The following is a 17,679-nucleotide window of genomic DNA, read 5'->3' on the forward strand; positions in this document are numbered from 1 at the left end:
AAGGTAAAAGTTGTAATATTCTCAAAACGTAAATTGGCCCAATAACACCAGTTTACGTTATGGGATATAGAAATTATTTTGATAAGAAGGGTATACATATCTATGTATATTTTTTAACATTAATGGTAGCGTTTTTTAAAGAAAAGGAAAAAACTGCTGAACAAACAATTAAATCAGTGTCTACTATTTTTAAGAAACAAAGGAATGTATCCCTTCCTGTTGATTTTAAACTGAAAATATTTTAGTCACTTGTAATGCCAGTTTTATTATACTCATCAGAAGTATGGGGATTTGAAAACACAAATATTGTAGAAAAAATCATTTGTAATTTCCTCAAGTTAAAAAAGTGTATAAAACAATTCATGGTTTATGGCGAGCTAACTAGATACCCAATTGATATTGGAATAAAATGTAGAATGATTACTTTTTGGCATAATGTATACTTAACATGAAAATAGACCAGACGTTTTTAGCTCGCCTATTCGAAGAATAGGGGGAGCTAATGTTGTCACCCCGGCGTCGGCGTCAGCGTTGGCGTCCCATTTCACGTTAAAGTTTTTGAGCAAGCTTCTGTTTCGTCAATTGTTTAAGCTTAAGTCATCATACATGTTTCTGATTTTATTTTCCTAATGTGTATGGATGCTGAACGTGATAATACAACCAATTTTGGGCCCTTTAGGGTTTTTTTTTGAGTCTGTTAATTTGTCATATTTCACGTTAAAGTTTTTGAGCAAGTTTCTATTTTGTCTATTGTTTAAGCTTAAGTCATCATAAATGTTTATGATTTTATTTTCCTAATGTGTATGGATGCTGAACGTGATAATACAACCAATTTGAAGCCCTTTAGGTTTTTTTTAGTCTGTTAATTTGTCATATTTCCATGTTTAAATAGTAAATACTTGAACAACAACTTCTTCTGAATAGGCGAGCTTTGCTGTTCTCCGACAGCTCTTGTTTAAATGGCTGTAAGATGTTTAAGATATTTTATCAGAGCTAGTTTAAATCATGTTTGGATATATCAATCAACTTGCTGTTTTACAAAAGACTAATTACAAAAACTTGTTAAAAGTAGACCAATTGACCAGTTTATTCAGAAATGGTATGACTATATTGATAAGTCTTCTTGAGGACTGACATATTCTATATTTAAGACATTTTGGCATAGAAAAATATGCCTCTTGTCTGTCTCTGCTGCAAAACAATACTTGTTAACTGATACTTTGGTCCCAGGAACTTAATGAGAATAGCAATTCAGAATGGATATTTTTAATTGACATCAAATTAACAAGGAAAAGGTTAAAGATGCTATAAAGTCATTTGGCATATAACACCATAGGAAATATTAGAATGGGCTCCTAAGAGTTTAGTATATGTTTCTTATTTAACACCTTGGTGTCCAAGGAATCCTCAAAAGTCCAAACTGGAAGGAACACGAACACCGCATTGAAAAGGCAATCATCTGTTCAGACTCTCTTTCGGTTCTTCAGGCTTTGAAATCAAGATGCCCTAGAAATACTCTAATCCAAAATCTTTTAATCCGAACATTTCGATTATCTTCTAAAACTCAAATTACTTATCTCTGGATTCCCAGTCATGTGGGTATAAAGGGGAATGAACAGGCTGATAAAGCAGCAAAGACTGCTCTTCGCCTAGCACAAACAGATTTGAAACTACCATACACCGACATCAAACCTTCAATTCAGTCAGCCATCAAACACCATTGGCAACAAAGGTGGTCTACCGAAACAAACAATAAACTGTTTAAAATTCAACCTACACTTAATCCTAAACTGTCCAGTCGGAGAGACCGCAGAGAGGAAGTTGTTCTCTCTCGGCTCCGAACTGGACACACATATTTTACACATTCCTATCTATTGAGAGGGGAGGATCCTCCCACATGCCATGCATGTGATTCTCCTCTCACAGTGGAGCATATTTTAGTGCACTGTATTGATTTTAAGCACATACGAGATAAGCACTACGATGTCTCCGACATGTACACTTTGTTTCATGCCGTGAGACATAATCGTATTTTTAATTATCTCAAAGAAATCGGTATTTTAGATAAAATATGAACGTTTTTCTCATCATATCATCGTATCAACTCAACATTTCATCGTTTCATCAACTTTTTGCATGAGTTTTCTCGTGTGTTTTAGCCGAAACTTTTATCCCATGCAAACCTTTTTTATCAAATAAACGTTTACAATCTGTGTTTTAATCTTTACTTGCCTTTTCTTACCCTGACCTTTTATCCTGATATTAATGCCTGACTTGTAGTTTGGCCCTAAATGACCTTAGTTGTCGATGGGCCGTAAAACTCAAACAAACAAACAAAAGTCCAAACTGGAAGGAACACTAGCAAACTTTATTTCTTATTGTCCAAAAAAAATGTTGACTTTAGAAATATATCCTCCAATCATTGAGACCGAGCCATTTAGTAATTTCAGTACTTTGATATATGTATGTTCCCCTTGGACCCTAGTTGTGCATATTGCATTTTGGGACCGATAGGTCAACAAGATGGCCGACTGGCAGCCATCTTGGATTTTGATAGTTAAAGTTTGTTACTGCTATTTCTCAGAAAGTACTGAAGGTATCTTTCTCAAATGTCATATGTAGGTTCCCCTAGGAACCAATCTCATTAAAATGCAGATCCTTATACCCACTCAGTTATATAAAGGATCTGACAATATCCCATAGGTGGTCACGTCCAGATGACCTTTATACCACGTGGTCTTCATATCAGATACATTTTCTACACCTTGTCACATCCATTGGAAACGATATTTCGTCCCAGTATACTTATAAAATTAGCTTTATTGTGCTCTTTGGTCTAGATGACTACGTAAACCAAAATAATTCTGATAGTTTTTTCAAAATATTTCGTCCCTGATATTCACTGTCAAAATTTTGCAAGTAGCAATTTGATTGGCTATCTTCAAAGGTCACCTGGACATGACCCCTAATGGGATTTTCTCAGATCCTCATATCAAACGTAGTGATAATAAGGATCTGTATTTTAATCAGATTGCCTAGGAACCTAGTTGTGCATATTGCATTTTATGGACAGATCGGTTGACAAGATGGCCGACCGGTGGCCATCTTGGATTTTAATAGTTAAAGTTTGTTTCCGCTATTTTTCAGAAAGTACTGAAGGGATTTTTCTCAAATTTCATGTGCAGGTTCCCCGAGGAGTCGAGACAGGTAGCCATTTTGGATTTTGATAATTGAAGTTTGTTACTGCTACATATCTCAGAAAGTACTGAAAGGATCTTTCTAAAGTTTCATATATAGTATGTAGTAAAAGTTTGAAAAGCAGGGAAAAGATCCCTCTTTCTGTTGTCGGACATAGATCCCTCTGGGATCTCTTGTTTCCAGAAGATATCATTTGTGTTTTGGAATTCAAGTGAAATATCCAAAAACTAGATTGATGTACTAATGCAAGAATGCAAGATATTAAATATGAGATTTTAGTAGGCAGAAGAAGATAGTAATCGAAATTACACATGGTAGCAAAAATCAGTATATCAGCTGAAAACTAAATAAAACTATCTTTTCTAACTAACTTTTAACTATATTTTACTACTCTACATTATATACTAAAATAGTTACTGTGTAAAATTGGACACCCTGACTGGCAGATCATCCGGGTATCTACTTGACACGTTTGCATGTAAGACTCCGTTGGTTCCGTTTTCAATCTGAGCCCTTATTTCAGCTGGTATTATGGATGCAGCGATTGAAGCCACCATTTCATCTTTATAAAAAACAATGTTAAATTCCAAGCCCCTAGCTTCATATTCTTTTGAAGTTGGGGCTTGAAAATTGACACTTTTCTCTAGGATAAACCATCATCGAAGCACATAATTGCTCTCATAAACACAAAAGTCTATAAAAGTGGTAGTTTCTGCTCCTGCTTAGCGCTCAGCGTACAGGGAGTGGGACGACTGGTTCGCCCGTTGTCAGTATACTGTGACCGGGTGGGGTGTGTTGCTTGGTGTCTTCGGCGGCATGCTTCAGTGATATAGCACTATAAAAAGGGCAACAGTTCCACTATACAAGAAGACACAACACGAACATACCGCAGTCTCCCAGTCCACTCACCTCGCACAACATACACGCAAACACACCGCATCCATGGGAGGCCGTCCTTACATGACCATAGCTGTTGTTAATAGGACGTTTATTAATCAAACAAACTTTTTGAGAAATAGCGGTAACAAACTTCAATTGTCAAAATCCAAGATGGCTGCCTGGCGGCCATCTTGTTGACCGATCTGTCCCAAAATACAATATGCACAATAATTGCACAAGGGGAACCTACATATGAAATTTGAGAAAGATTCCTTCAGTACTTTCTGAGAAATAGCGGTAACAAGAAATGTTAACGGACGGAAGGACGGACCACGGACAAAATGCGATTTGAATAGCCCACCATCATCAGATGGTTGGCTAAAAATAAAATTACTTTAGATTATATTTTGTAATCTAATGCCATTTTCGTAACTTAAATATTTCCACTTGTGAAACTTCAGCTTTATTTCTCGAGATCGAGGCGGCAGTACATTATCAATTTCCAGGCCGGTCATGCTTCGTGTGCTTCGTACACAAACATTGAAACAGTTGAGATTTCTACTCTAGGAAAAATAGATTAAAATGACGAGTTTTCGGGAGGACAGATCTACTTCAGATGATTCGTATAGTGATCATGAGTGCAACTGCAGAGCTACATCGTCATCGAAATTTGAATTGGAAACGCCTTAGAAAAAAGGTACAAACGATCGCTGCATCACAGATTTGACAAACCACGTGCATGGTACCATAAACAAAGCCTCCATGAAAAACTTTTGACGAAGTCTGCTGATGCGTCAAGAATTGTCTGAAAATCATCAGAATCATCGGAATCTCCCATGTTGTCCAGCGCAACAAGCAGCGATTCTTCAGACACAAACACAACAGATTCTGATTTTGACTCAACATCAGACTCGGAGGCTAATTCTGAAAAAAACCCAACATATTCAGAAGAAGAGATAGACGATGAAGAAGAATTAGACTTCTTGGATGTACCGTTATTTGAAGGTGCAAACATAGCATAAAAAGTGCGTATATATTGATCTTGTTATTCGTTATGAAGAACTTTACATTAAGAGAAGGATTTAGCGATCTTTTATTGTTGATAAAAGACTTGCTACCAACTTCAGTTAAGTTCACTTTATCAGTGGAGCAGGATTTCAAGAACCAAAAATCCACCATTATTGTGGTGACTGTCAGTCCTACCTCCAACCTGGAACGTCATGTACCAGCGAGATGTGCATTACAAGTTCAGCAATGGTCAAAGAGTTTCATGATTTGAAATTGTTGGATCAAATGAAAAATCTTTTTGAAGGTTTGTAGATTTCATATGCATTCAAGAAATCCTGAATCACTTTTCTTCATATTGTTATTTCTGATCTAGATCTGTTGAAAGAGATGAAAATAATATTGATAATTGCACTTAGCAAAATATATCAAAGACCATGATGTGTACTGTATCTTAATTTTATTTTAAATGCATCAATAGAAGCTAGTATCCTATACAAAGTAATTATATCAATCCTTGATGCAAGGTAAAGTTGTACCGCAAGGATTTATAAGCAAGAAGGATTGGTCACTCAGGGTTTTGGACGAATAAGTCGCGAACACTTTAGTGTATGTGCACCGACTCAAACGTTGGGGGACAACCTTAATTTTCACTTAAAATCCTTAATGCATTGATTAAAATATTGTCTGTCCTATAAAAGAATGCTTTGTGAAGAATTGAAAATAATATGTACTTAATTATGGCCTTTTCAACAGATGAAAAATTCGTAAGAAATATTGTGCTAGGCAGAAAGATCAGGACATTTTGCTGATATTACTGATGGAAAAAGTTACAAAACTTTTCTCTAGAACTTTTCAAAACACTAGCCGCCTGTGGTTGTTGCTGAGTCGCCTGTGGTGGTTGCGGAGTCGTCTATGGTGGTTGATATGCCGCCTGTGTTGGTTGCTGTGCCGCCTGTGGTGGTTGCTGTGCCGCATGTGGCCGTTGCTGTGCCGCCTGTGTTGGTTGATGAGTCGCATGTGGCCGTTGCTGTGCTGCCTCTGGCGGTAGTTCATCATCTAATAATGAGTCAGCCTGGAAACAGAAATTATATTAAATGATTTGGCTGTGTTCGTATGATATAGTAATCATTTCAGCTTTGGGAATGTCATGGAAAAAATAAATTAAAACATTAAAGTTGCACATACATCACTACAGGACACAATCGAGGTCATGTTATGTAGAAGGTACAGTTATGAAAATATTTATATGTTAATTTTATTGTATACTATCAAATTTAATGTAATTCAATATTATACAGTAAAATCACATTACAACCATAACTAATATTCTTATCCATACATTTACTGTATACGTTTACATCTATGAGTTTCGACACATATGCTATTAATCGTTCTGCCAGTAAATCTATGCACTGTCATAGCATGAAAATAAAGTTTGTATGCACTTTTTCAAAAAAATGGAAATAGCTGAGTAACAAATAGGATTAATGATATCTTGTTTGGTACATTGACGTAATTGCTTATATATTCACAGAAACAGGATTGCTAGAAATAGATACAAAAATATTAAGTTACTTTAAATTGTCAAATTCGGAAGTAATTGTTCACATTTAGAAATCTTTCAGTGAAGCAACCCAGTTTTCTAATCGTTCATCATTATAGTAATCGTGTTTATAAACAAAACTTAACAGTCAACCCTTTACTAACCTCCAACTCTCCGTCCGCGCCGAGAAAGCCTTATAGTTGTCACTAGTATGTTTGCAACTTGTCTTCCTCTGGCATTCTGGACAGCGTCAAGCGCGTTGTTTGTTTGTTTGATTAATGAACGTCATATTAACAGCTATGGTCATGTAAGGACGGCCTCCCATGTATGCTGTGTGTTGCGTGTATGTTGTGCAAGGTCAATGTTTTGGGAGACAGCGGTTTATTCATGTAGTGTCTTCTTGTATAGTGGAACTGTTGCCCTTTTTATAGTGCTATATCACTGAACCATGCCGCCGAAGACACCAAGCAACACACCCCATCCGGTCACATTATACTGACAACGGGCGAACCAGTCGTCCCACTCCCTGTACGCTGAGCGCTAAGCAGGAGCAGAAACTACCACTTTTATAGACTTTGGTGTGTCTCGACCAGTGGACAGAACCAAGAGCCTTCCTCACAGGGGCGAACGCTCAACTCAAGGCCAAAAGTGAGGCGGTGCCAAAGGAGGCATTAGGAAAGATAAAGTCAGTTAGGAAGAAGAGAAAAGATAAGATCCTAAATTTAGTCGCCTTTCACGATCATGCGATAGGGGTAGCAGGTACAATTCTAACGCCCTACCTGCAGGGCCGCAGTATGGATGACGAATTCAGAACAGACTTATATATATACTGGCATTGATTGAGGATATGTGTACACGTGTATGTTTTATAATTATTTTTAAAATCTCGCTTTATAAGTTAAAATATGTATTAATACTTGAATATATATCAGTAATCTCATACTTATTAGTAATATATTTATAGCAATTACATATTTTCTACGACAAGAAATATATTTTTCATAATGGTAACTCGTACTTAAAGATGCTCCACCGCTGACAAATGGTATTTTTTCACTATCAAAAACAGGAGCAGAAGATTGAGTATTTTTCTTCTGTTAAAAAAGTTACTTACGTTATACCATTACCACAATTGAAAAGTTTGAGCTTCTAATTTTACTTCAAGTTAAAAATATGATTAATAATTAATTGCATCCCGAAAAAATTCCGTATCACTATATCCTATATGGTATGCAGTACTGATTGCGCATGCACCAAAGGCAAAATAAATTACTTTATATTATTTTTTGTGTGTTAATTAAACATATATATACACGATTAAACACCAATTATTGTTCTGTCGGCAGTGGAGCATCTTTAATCAAAATTGCGAGCGTAAAATAGACATCGCTTTCAGAATACGGATCGCTAATGAGCTATCCGGAGTCCCAATCGACATTTATGATTCCATTCTGGCCTTCCAGCCACGCTTTCACTTTGTTTACGTTTTTAACACAAAGGCATGTATATGCCTTGTGTTTATACAAGCACGTATGACTGACCTTCTCATTTAAATGCGGTTGACCTCTCATTTAAATGTGATTTTTTCTTTATCTTCTTATTCATACCTACCTTCCATTACACATCTTTGAATTAATGAATATCTATAATGATGATTTAATTTGGTAATAAGATACCAAGGACTCATAACGTACAATGTTCACGACAATTTGCATAAATTATGATGACCGGTGGCCTTATTTCTGCCCGTCATTTGCATATGTCCAGCTAATGATGGCGTACTTAGACAATTTACGTAATAAGTAAACTGCATACATATACATGTAATTACATGAAGCAAAGCATTCTATAACGTTGCATGGTAAAAGTAAATAAGGATTTTGAGAGGAATTATCTGGCAATATATATCTCTGAGTACAGAGGACTCCACATAATCAAATAACGGTTATTTGAATATTTTGGATATTTGCATAAAATTGTGCGGTCCCAATTTTTTCCTTCTTTATCATTGTTTTTCAACTCCGTGTATTTGCACAGACTTTTACATGACCTCCGGTTATTTGAATAAAATATTTGGGTGATTCTAAAAATGTAATCAAATATTTCCCAATTTTGCAATATATTTTAAGCGAAATTCGCCGATATATGTTTCAAGATACTTCGCTTTTACTAAAAATCATCATGCTGACAGATTAACGTTATCGTATGGCTTGTTATTTTATGCATGGATCTGCAAAGGTATTCGACGCTTTTACGATTTACATCAGCAGCGGTTGATCATACCTTATTATATCACTGACTCAAACATCTAATAAAGCATTTGCACTTTCAAATATGTTTATTTATTAACGTAACGTACCTTTGTTCGCGATCGGTTGCAGAAACCATGCTTCCTTACAACAATCGCCATTCATGAGTACAATATAGTCTCGTTCAACCAGAGTCTTGTTGACTACGACAGACATGTGCGTATCAAGCGTCTCGTTGACCGAGACATAAAAGCATGCAAAGTCGGCGTGCCATGTCTACCGCATGTTTCGTACAGTATGTAAGATACAAAAGATACTTGCTACGTTGTTCATTGCTACTTGAATATGCATTAATTTCTGAAATTTTATCAAGCTATTCGCCGTATAGATCAACAATACAGGGAGAATTCTCAAAACACATTTAGGTCCAGTGAACACATGGCTTCATCACCTGCCGCCATTTTCGAATTTATACACATGTGTAAAAACAACACTACTAGTTGATCGGCACTTTGAAGTTTAATCACGATCGTAAGTTCATTTTGCCAGGAAAAATGTATGTAAATTTGCTTATTATTTAGGTTCAGAATTGTAGAAACAAATTCAATCTTGTTTAGTTATTGCATTTGATATCGATCCTTTAGCCTAGCTGTTTCTCAAAGATTCACGTGTCGATCTAACGTAAACAAGAATCCATTAATATTGGAATATTTTTATTATAAAACAATTTAAATCGATTTACAACTTTGAAAATAATTACTTGTTGTTCGTTTTAAGTGTAAATAATTTGCGTATTTATCATTTATCAAGGAAACGAATCGATATCTATTTGCCTGTTTACATACATATGTGTGAGGTCAAACGAAGGTGCAAAATGTCATCTCCGCATATTCAAATACTCCGGTTATTTGCATATTTTCTTCTGGAAAATGACTTGTTCAAATAAGCGGAATCCTCTGTATAAACTAAAAGAGGCCGTATCGTAAATCATCACAACACGCACGTTGTTGGAAACATCATTCAGATGGTAAAAAATACCAAGTAGTTAAAGACATTTGAATTACAGGCCATATGCATATTGTTTAAATTTGTTTTCACGAGCATTTGTATGTCATCATGCCAATAACGGGGTATTTCTGATAAAAACGACGAAACTATACAACACATTCTAATAATAGATCAGTATATATCAAATATTGAATTAGTGTCAAATTTTGGAAAGACAACACATGGACATATACTGTATATAATATCATTAGTATATTTTATTAAATACATGTACTGAATCGGATTGATTCACAAAGGACGTGTTAACAAATCATTCTATTTTAAAACAATTTATTCATAGTTTCCGATGAGCAATTTGAAGAAGATAAGTTCGTTAGCTAACCATACTCGTCCCAAATTTAGTTTTAGATTGTGTCATGCTAAGTAACCATCACGGCATGTTTGTCAAAGCTGAAACGATGACAATGTCTATCAACAGATCGCTTGGAGACAAATCGCTGCCAAAGTGTATCATATCGCTGCCGAAACAGGTCATATCGCTGTCGGAGTGCGATCGCTGCCAGGGCAGATGATCGATTGTTGCTCGCGGGGCGATTTAGTCCCGAATCACCCTTCGGGTACTTTACATGCATTAATGCAGACTAAAACAGTATGTGTTGGTAACCTAATAAATTTCTGGGTTTTTTTTCTGCAAATTTACTTCATAACGATTAAGCACGCACTCAAGCACTTATTTCCTTCAAAATTTTATGTGTCCTGGGTGTTACGATACAGGTATATGTATATATAAGAACAAACAAACTTATTACAGACAATGCGATGGTTGCTTCATCCGAGAGATGAAATCCCAGTCGACATGTTGGTTTGTTAATATCGTCTGTATATAGCTCGATCATGTGTCCTTCTGTACCTTTGAAGGTTACCTATTCAGTGAATGACTCATGAGCAATGTATCAAGGCAACAGGGACATGTCAATACAATTACAGTCGTCCCTGTACACATCGCATTCAATCGTCTCCCCATCATTTCCACAACAAATCTGGTAAATTTCACACACGTCGGTAAAGGCAATTACAAATGCAATTGCAATTAACATCCGAAAACCAACCGCCATCTTTCCTCTTGAAGCTGCTGTAACGAGGCCGGTAGGGTGTCTGGTCATGTGATGTAAGGTAATGAAAGTACCCATCAAGCACGAAGCGTATTGTTTTTCGGAAATCGTCATACTTAAATAACAATCTGATTAAAATACAGATCCTTATTATCACTACGTTTGATAAGAGGATCTGAGAAAATGCCATGAGGGGTCATGTCCAGATGTCGTGAAAAAAGACACTGCTTAGCGCTCAGCATACAGGGAGTGGGACGACTGGTTCGTCCGTTGTCAGCACATCGCACACATGGAAGGCCATACTTACATGACCATAGCTGTGAATAGGACGTAAATCCTCCTTTCGGGAGTGCATCAGAGCTTTCCCTGATCATGTTAAGATCTACACTGACGGCTCAAAAGATGGTGATAAAGTTGCGGCAGCATGCTGTACATCTAATCACTGTTCCTCTATCCGACTTCCAGATGTTGCATCCATTTTTCTCTGCGGAAGCTTGTGCTATCGGTCTGGCTCTTGACCACATCGAAGAACACCGCATTGAAAAGGCAATCATCTGTTCATCTGTTCAGACTCTCTTTCGGTTCTTCAGGCTTTGAAATCAAGATGCCCTAGAAATACTCTAATCCAAAATCTTTTAATCCGAACATTTCGATTATCTTCTAAAACTCAAATTACTTATCTCTGGATTCCCAGTCATGTGGGTATAAAGGGGAATGAACAGGCTGATAAAGCAGCAAAGACTGCTCTTCGCCTAGCACAAACAGATTTGAAACTACCATACACCGACATCAAACCTTCAATTCAGTCAGCCATCAAACACCATTGGCAACAAAGGTGGTCTACCGAAACAAACAATAAACTGTTTAAAATTCAACATACACTTAATCCTAAACTGTCCAGTCGGAGAGACCGCAGAGAGGAAGTTGTTCTCTCTCGGCTCCGAACTGGACACACATATTTTACACATTCCTATCTATTGAGAGGGGAGGATCCTCCCACATGCCATGCATGTGATTCTCCTCTCACAGTGGAGCATATTTTAGTGCACTGTATTGATTTTAAGCACATACGAGATAAGCACTACGATGTCTCCGACATGTACACTTTGTTTCATGCCGTGAGACATAATCGTATTTTTAATTATCTCAAAGAAATCGGTATTTTAGATAAAATATGAACGTTTTTTCTTATCATATCATCGTATCAACTCAACATTTCATCGTTTCATCAACTTTTTGCATGAGTTTTCTCGTGTGTTTTAGCCGAAACTTTTATCCCATGCAAACCTTTTTTATCAAATAAACGTTTACAATCTGTGTTTTAATCTTTACTTGCCTTTTCTTACCCTGACCTTCTATCCTGATATTAATGCCTGACTTGTAGTTTGGCCCTAAATGACCTTAGTTGTCGATGGGCCGTAAAACTCAAACAAACAAACAAAGAATAGGACGTTAATTAATCAAACAAACAAATCTTTCTCAAATATGTAACGCTAACAAACTTAAATTATCACAATCCAAGATGGCTACCTGTCCACCGACCGGTCACAAAATGCAATATACACAACTAGTGTTCAAGGGGAACCTACATGTGATATTTGAGAGGGATCCCTTCAGTACTGTATGAGAAATAACGGTAACAAAATTTAAGTATCAAAATCTAAGATGGCTGCCTGGCGGCCATCTTATTGAACGATCGGTCTAAAATGCACAACTAGGGTCCTAGGGGAACTTTCATCTGAAATCATACATCGTATCAACTCAACATTTCATCGTTTCATCAACATTATGCATGAGTTTTCTCATGTGTTTTAGCCAAATTTATTTTATCCCATGCAAACCTTCTTTTTTTATCATCAAATTAACGTTTACAATCTGTGTTTTAGTCCTTACTTGCTTTTTCTTACCCTGAACTTTTATCCTGATATTAATGCATGACTTGTAGTTTGGCCCTAAATGACCTTAGTTGTCGATGGGCCGTAAAACTCAAACAAACAAACAAACAAACATCTGAAATTTGAGAGATCCCTTCAGTACTTTCTGAGAAATAGCCCGTTGTCAGTATAATGTGACCGGGTGGTGTGTGTTGCTTGGTGTCTTCGGCGGCATGCTTCAGTGTTATAGTACTATAAAAAGGGCAACAGTTCCACTATACAAGAAGACACAACACGAACATACCGCAGTCTCCCAGTACACTCACCTCGCACATTATACACGCAACACACCGCATACATGGGAGGCCGTCCTTACATGACCATAGCTGTTAATAGGACGTTAATAAATCAAACAAACAAACAAACAAACAGTAACAAGAAATGTTAATGGACGGACGGATTGACGGACCATAAACAAAAAGCGATTTGGATAGCCCACCATCTAAAATTTGTACCGGGGGGAAATGTTAGTTTGATCAATGTCAACTAATAGAAGTTATACGTACAACCTTTGATGATACTAGTGTAGGAAGGGCACCATCCATATCCACTTCATTTGAATTCTGTCATGAAAAAAGACGCTATGGAATACAATGTTTAAATGTTAGTCATTATTAAACATTACACACCATGTCCCGTTTCAAAACGATCGACCTTATGGTTAGATTTATGGTTGATAAGGAAAATCCATTGTAGACAGAGGGACAGACAGGTGATTATACAAACGCTATCCTGATAGAAATATGAATGTGATTATTTCTCTACAAAGTAAATGAAATCAAATCATAACAGACTGCGAAATCTATGTAAGAAGACTTCAGATTGGCGACAAAGATTTCTCTGGGAGGTCAGTGCCAAACCTTTCCCCTTCCCCCAAGGATGTCTTTGACGAAATTTTGTTACAATCCATGAAAACAAACAATTCTACATGTATTGTAACAAAATTTCGTCAAAACTTTGACTAGTAGCGAGTTAAAGGAAATGTGGCGGACGGATGCCACGCCATGACATAAACAAACCGACCCTTCAGGCCAGGTGAGCTACAATATTTTTTATTTCTTTTTAAATTCAACTTTAAAAGTTTTCCAATAATAACCCTTAGTGTCAGCGACTCAAAATAGGATCTACATGTATTGTCGTCAAAACTTTGACCGCACGCCAAGACCGTAAACACAGGTCCGGAGTATAATATATTTCCACGAAACTTCATATACACATTGGTCTTATGGTCTAGTAGTTTTTTGCTATTTTAAGGTTTTCACTATTTGTACTTTTTAGCCCACCATCATCAGATGGTGGGCTATTCAAATCGCCCTGCGTCCGTGGTCCGTCGTCGTCCGTCCGTAAACAATGCTTGTTATCACTATTTCTTAAAAACTGCTGCAGGGATTTTGTTCAAACTTCACATGGAGGGTCCCCTTGGTCCATATTTGTGCCATACAGATTTTGAGGCTGATCAGAAAAACAAGATGGCCGCCAGGCAGCCATCTTTGATTTTGGCAGTTGAAGTTTGTTATCGATATTTCTTGAGAACTACTGAAGGGATTTTGTTCAAACTTCACATTGAGGTTACCCTTGGTCCCTAGTTGTGCCATACAGATTTTGCGGCTGATCGGAAAACAAGATGGCCGCCAGGCAGCCATCTTTGATTTTGGCAGTTGAAGTTTGTTATCGATATTTCTTGAGAACTACTGAAGGGATTTTGTTCAAACTTCACATGGAGGTTACCCTTGGTCCCTAGTTGTGCCATACAGATTTTGCGGCTGATCGAAAAACAAGCTGGCGCCAGGCAGCCATCTTTGATTTTGGCAGTTGAAGTTTGTTATCGATATTTCTTGAGAACTACTGAAGGGATTTTGTTCAAACTTCACATAGAGGTTACCCTTGGTCCCTAGTTGTGCCATACAGATTTTGAGGCTGATCGGAAAAAAACAATGGCCGCTAGGCAGCCATCTTTGATTTTGGCAGTTGAAGTTTGTTATCGATATTTCTTGAGAACTACTGAAGGGATTTTGTTCAAACTTCACATGGAGGTTACCCTTGGTCCCTAGTTGTGCCATACAGATTTTGAGGCTGATCGGAAAAACAAGATGGCCGCCAGGCGGCCATCCTGGATTTTGATAGTTAAGGTTTGATATCCCCATTTCTCAAAAAGTGCTGAAGGGATCTTTCTCAAATTTAATATGTAGGTTCACCTAGGGCCCTTGTTGTGCATATTGCATTTTTGGACCAATCGGTGAACAAGATGGCCGCCAGGCCGCCATCTTGGATTTCGATTAGTTAAAGTTTGTTATGGCTATTTCTCAGATTTTCATATGTAGGTTCCCCTTGGGACCTAGTTGTGCATATTGAATTTTGGGACCGATCGGTTAATAAGATGGCCGCCAGGCAGCCATCTTGGATTTTGATATTCAAAGTTTGTTATCGCTATTTCTCAGAAAGTACTGAAGGGATCTGTTTCAAAATTCATATGTAGGTTCCCCTAGGGCCCTAGTTGTGCATATTGTGATTTGGGACCGATCGGTCAACAAAATTGCTGCCAGGCAGCCATCTTGGATTTTTATATTCAAAGTTTGTTATCGCTATTTCTCAGAAAGTATTGAATGAATCTTTCTCAAATTTCACATGTAGGTTCCCCTAGGGCCCTAGTTGTGCATATTGTGATTTGGGACCGATTGATCAACAAGATGGCCGCCAAGGAGTCATCTTGGATTTTGATAGTTGAAGTTTGTTACCGCTATTTCTCAAAAGGTACTGAAGCAATTTGTCTCAAATTTTATATGTAGTATGTTTGAAAAAGTTTAAAAAGTAGAGAAAAGATCCATCCTTCCTTTGTCAGATATAGATCATTCTTTGGTGGGCGCCAAGATCCCTCTGGGATATCTTGTTTCTGTAACCATGGAAACATTCCTGAAAATGGCAGATTTTTGAGTAAGAATCGTTTCCGGAGCACAACTCTAAAACCAGCTGAGATATTTCCATGAAACATTGTTCTTATGGTCTATTAGTGCCTTTTGCTATTTTTATCATTTCAAAAATCTTCTGAATTCACAGGTTTGATGGAACCAAATAATCTTCATAGATTAAAAAGTGAAATTAATAAAATCAATGACACTGACTGACTTCTAGTTTGGTTTTGTTGTTTAACGTTGGCAAAGCAAATTGGAATTGTAAGTATAAGGTTCGGTAACATAATACACTCTCTATCAAAATGAAAAAACAAACGAGAGATCCAAGAGGGATCTTGGCGCCCACCAAAGAATGATCTATGTCTGACAATAGAAAGATGGATCTTTTCTCTTCTTTTCAAACTTTTTCAAACATACTACATATAAAATTTGAGACAGATCGCTTCAGTACTTTCTGAGAAATAGCAGTAACAAACTTCAACTATTAAAATCCAAGATGCTTCCTAGGCAGCCATCGTGTTGACCGATTGGTCCCAAAATGCAATATGCACAACTAGGTACCTAGGTGAACCTACATATGAAATTTGAGACAGATCCCTTCAGTGCTTTCCGAGAAATAGCAATAACAAACTTTAACTATCAAAATCCAAGATGGCTGCCTGGCGGCCATCTTGTTGTCCGATTGGTCCCAAAATGCAATTTGCACACCTAGGTACCTAGGGGAACCTACATATGAAATTTGAGACAGATCCCTTCAGTGCTTTCCGAGAAATAGCAATAACAAACTTTAACTATCAAAATCCAAGTTGGCTGCCTGGCGACCATCTTGTCTTCCCTTCAGTACTTTCTCAGAAATAGCGATAACAGGAATTGTTAACAGACGGACGACGACGGACGGACCCACGCTTTGAGTGTTAAGTTCAGTGGACATCCTCTGTCTCAACTGTGTAGATCAATGTTGGCCTCGGTGTTCTTGACAAGATCTGGGACATCCTCTGTGTCACTGTGTAGATCAAAATCGCCTCAGTGTCCTTGACAAGATCTGGGACATCCTCTGTGTCACTGTGTAGATCAACATCAGTCTCGGTGTCCTTGAGTGATCTGGGACCTCTGTGTCACTGTGTAGTCAATATCGTGTGTCCTTGACAAGATCTGGGACATCCTCTGTGTCACTGTGTAGATCAACATCGGCCACGGTGTCCTTGACAAGATCTTGACCATCCTCTCTGTCACTGTGTAGATCAACATCGGTCTCGGTGTCCTTGACAAGATCTGGGCCATCCTCTGTGTCACTGTGTAGATCAACATCAGTCTTGGTGTCCTTGACAAGATCTTGACCATCCTCTCTGTCACTGTGTAGATCAACATCGGCCACGGTGTCCTTGACGTGATCTGGGACATCCTCTGTGTCACTGTGTAGATCAATATCGGCCTCAGTGTCCTTGACAAGATCTGGGACATCCTCTGTGTCACTGTGTAGATCAACATCGGCCATGGTGTCCTTGACGTGATATGGGACATCCTCTGTCACTGTGTAGATCAACATCGGTCTCGGTGTCCTTGACAAGATCTGGACCATCCTCTGTGTCACTGTGTAGATCAACATCGACCACGGGGTCCTTGACAAGATCTGGATTGGATGCAATTGTTGAAATGTAATAAATTTACATTTTAAATCTATGAAAACATTCCTTAATCACGATCAATTTTAACTTCAATCTCAAAATAAAATGCCTTCAAATTTTACAAGATTAATACTATTTTGGGAAAAACAATTGGGAATGGGTCCTTCCACCAGACCCTACAAAGGCCCGACAAAAACCCTAATGTCTCAACTCA

General features: G+C 37.6%; 1 protein-coding gene across 1 annotated transcript; it reads right to left on the reverse strand.

Annotated features, from left to right (window-relative positions):
• Positions 1-16,966: 16,966 nt before the first annotated feature.
• Positions 16,967-17,446, reverse strand: LOC138311526 (clumping factor A-like). Its single transcript, XM_069252842.1, has one exon. It carries the CDS (start codon positions 17,444-17,446, stop codon positions 16,967-16,969), a length of 480 nt encoding a protein of 159 aa, XP_069108943.1.
• Between the last annotated feature and the right edge of the window lie 233 nt (positions 17,447-17,679).

Source organism: Argopecten irradians, unplaced genomic scaffold (genome assembly GCF_041381155.1).
Source record: "Argopecten irradians isolate NY unplaced genomic scaffold, Ai_NY scaffold_0042, whole genome shotgun sequence".
Taxonomy (NCBI): domain Eukaryota; kingdom Metazoa; phylum Mollusca; class Bivalvia; order Pectinida; family Pectinidae; genus Argopecten; species Argopecten irradians.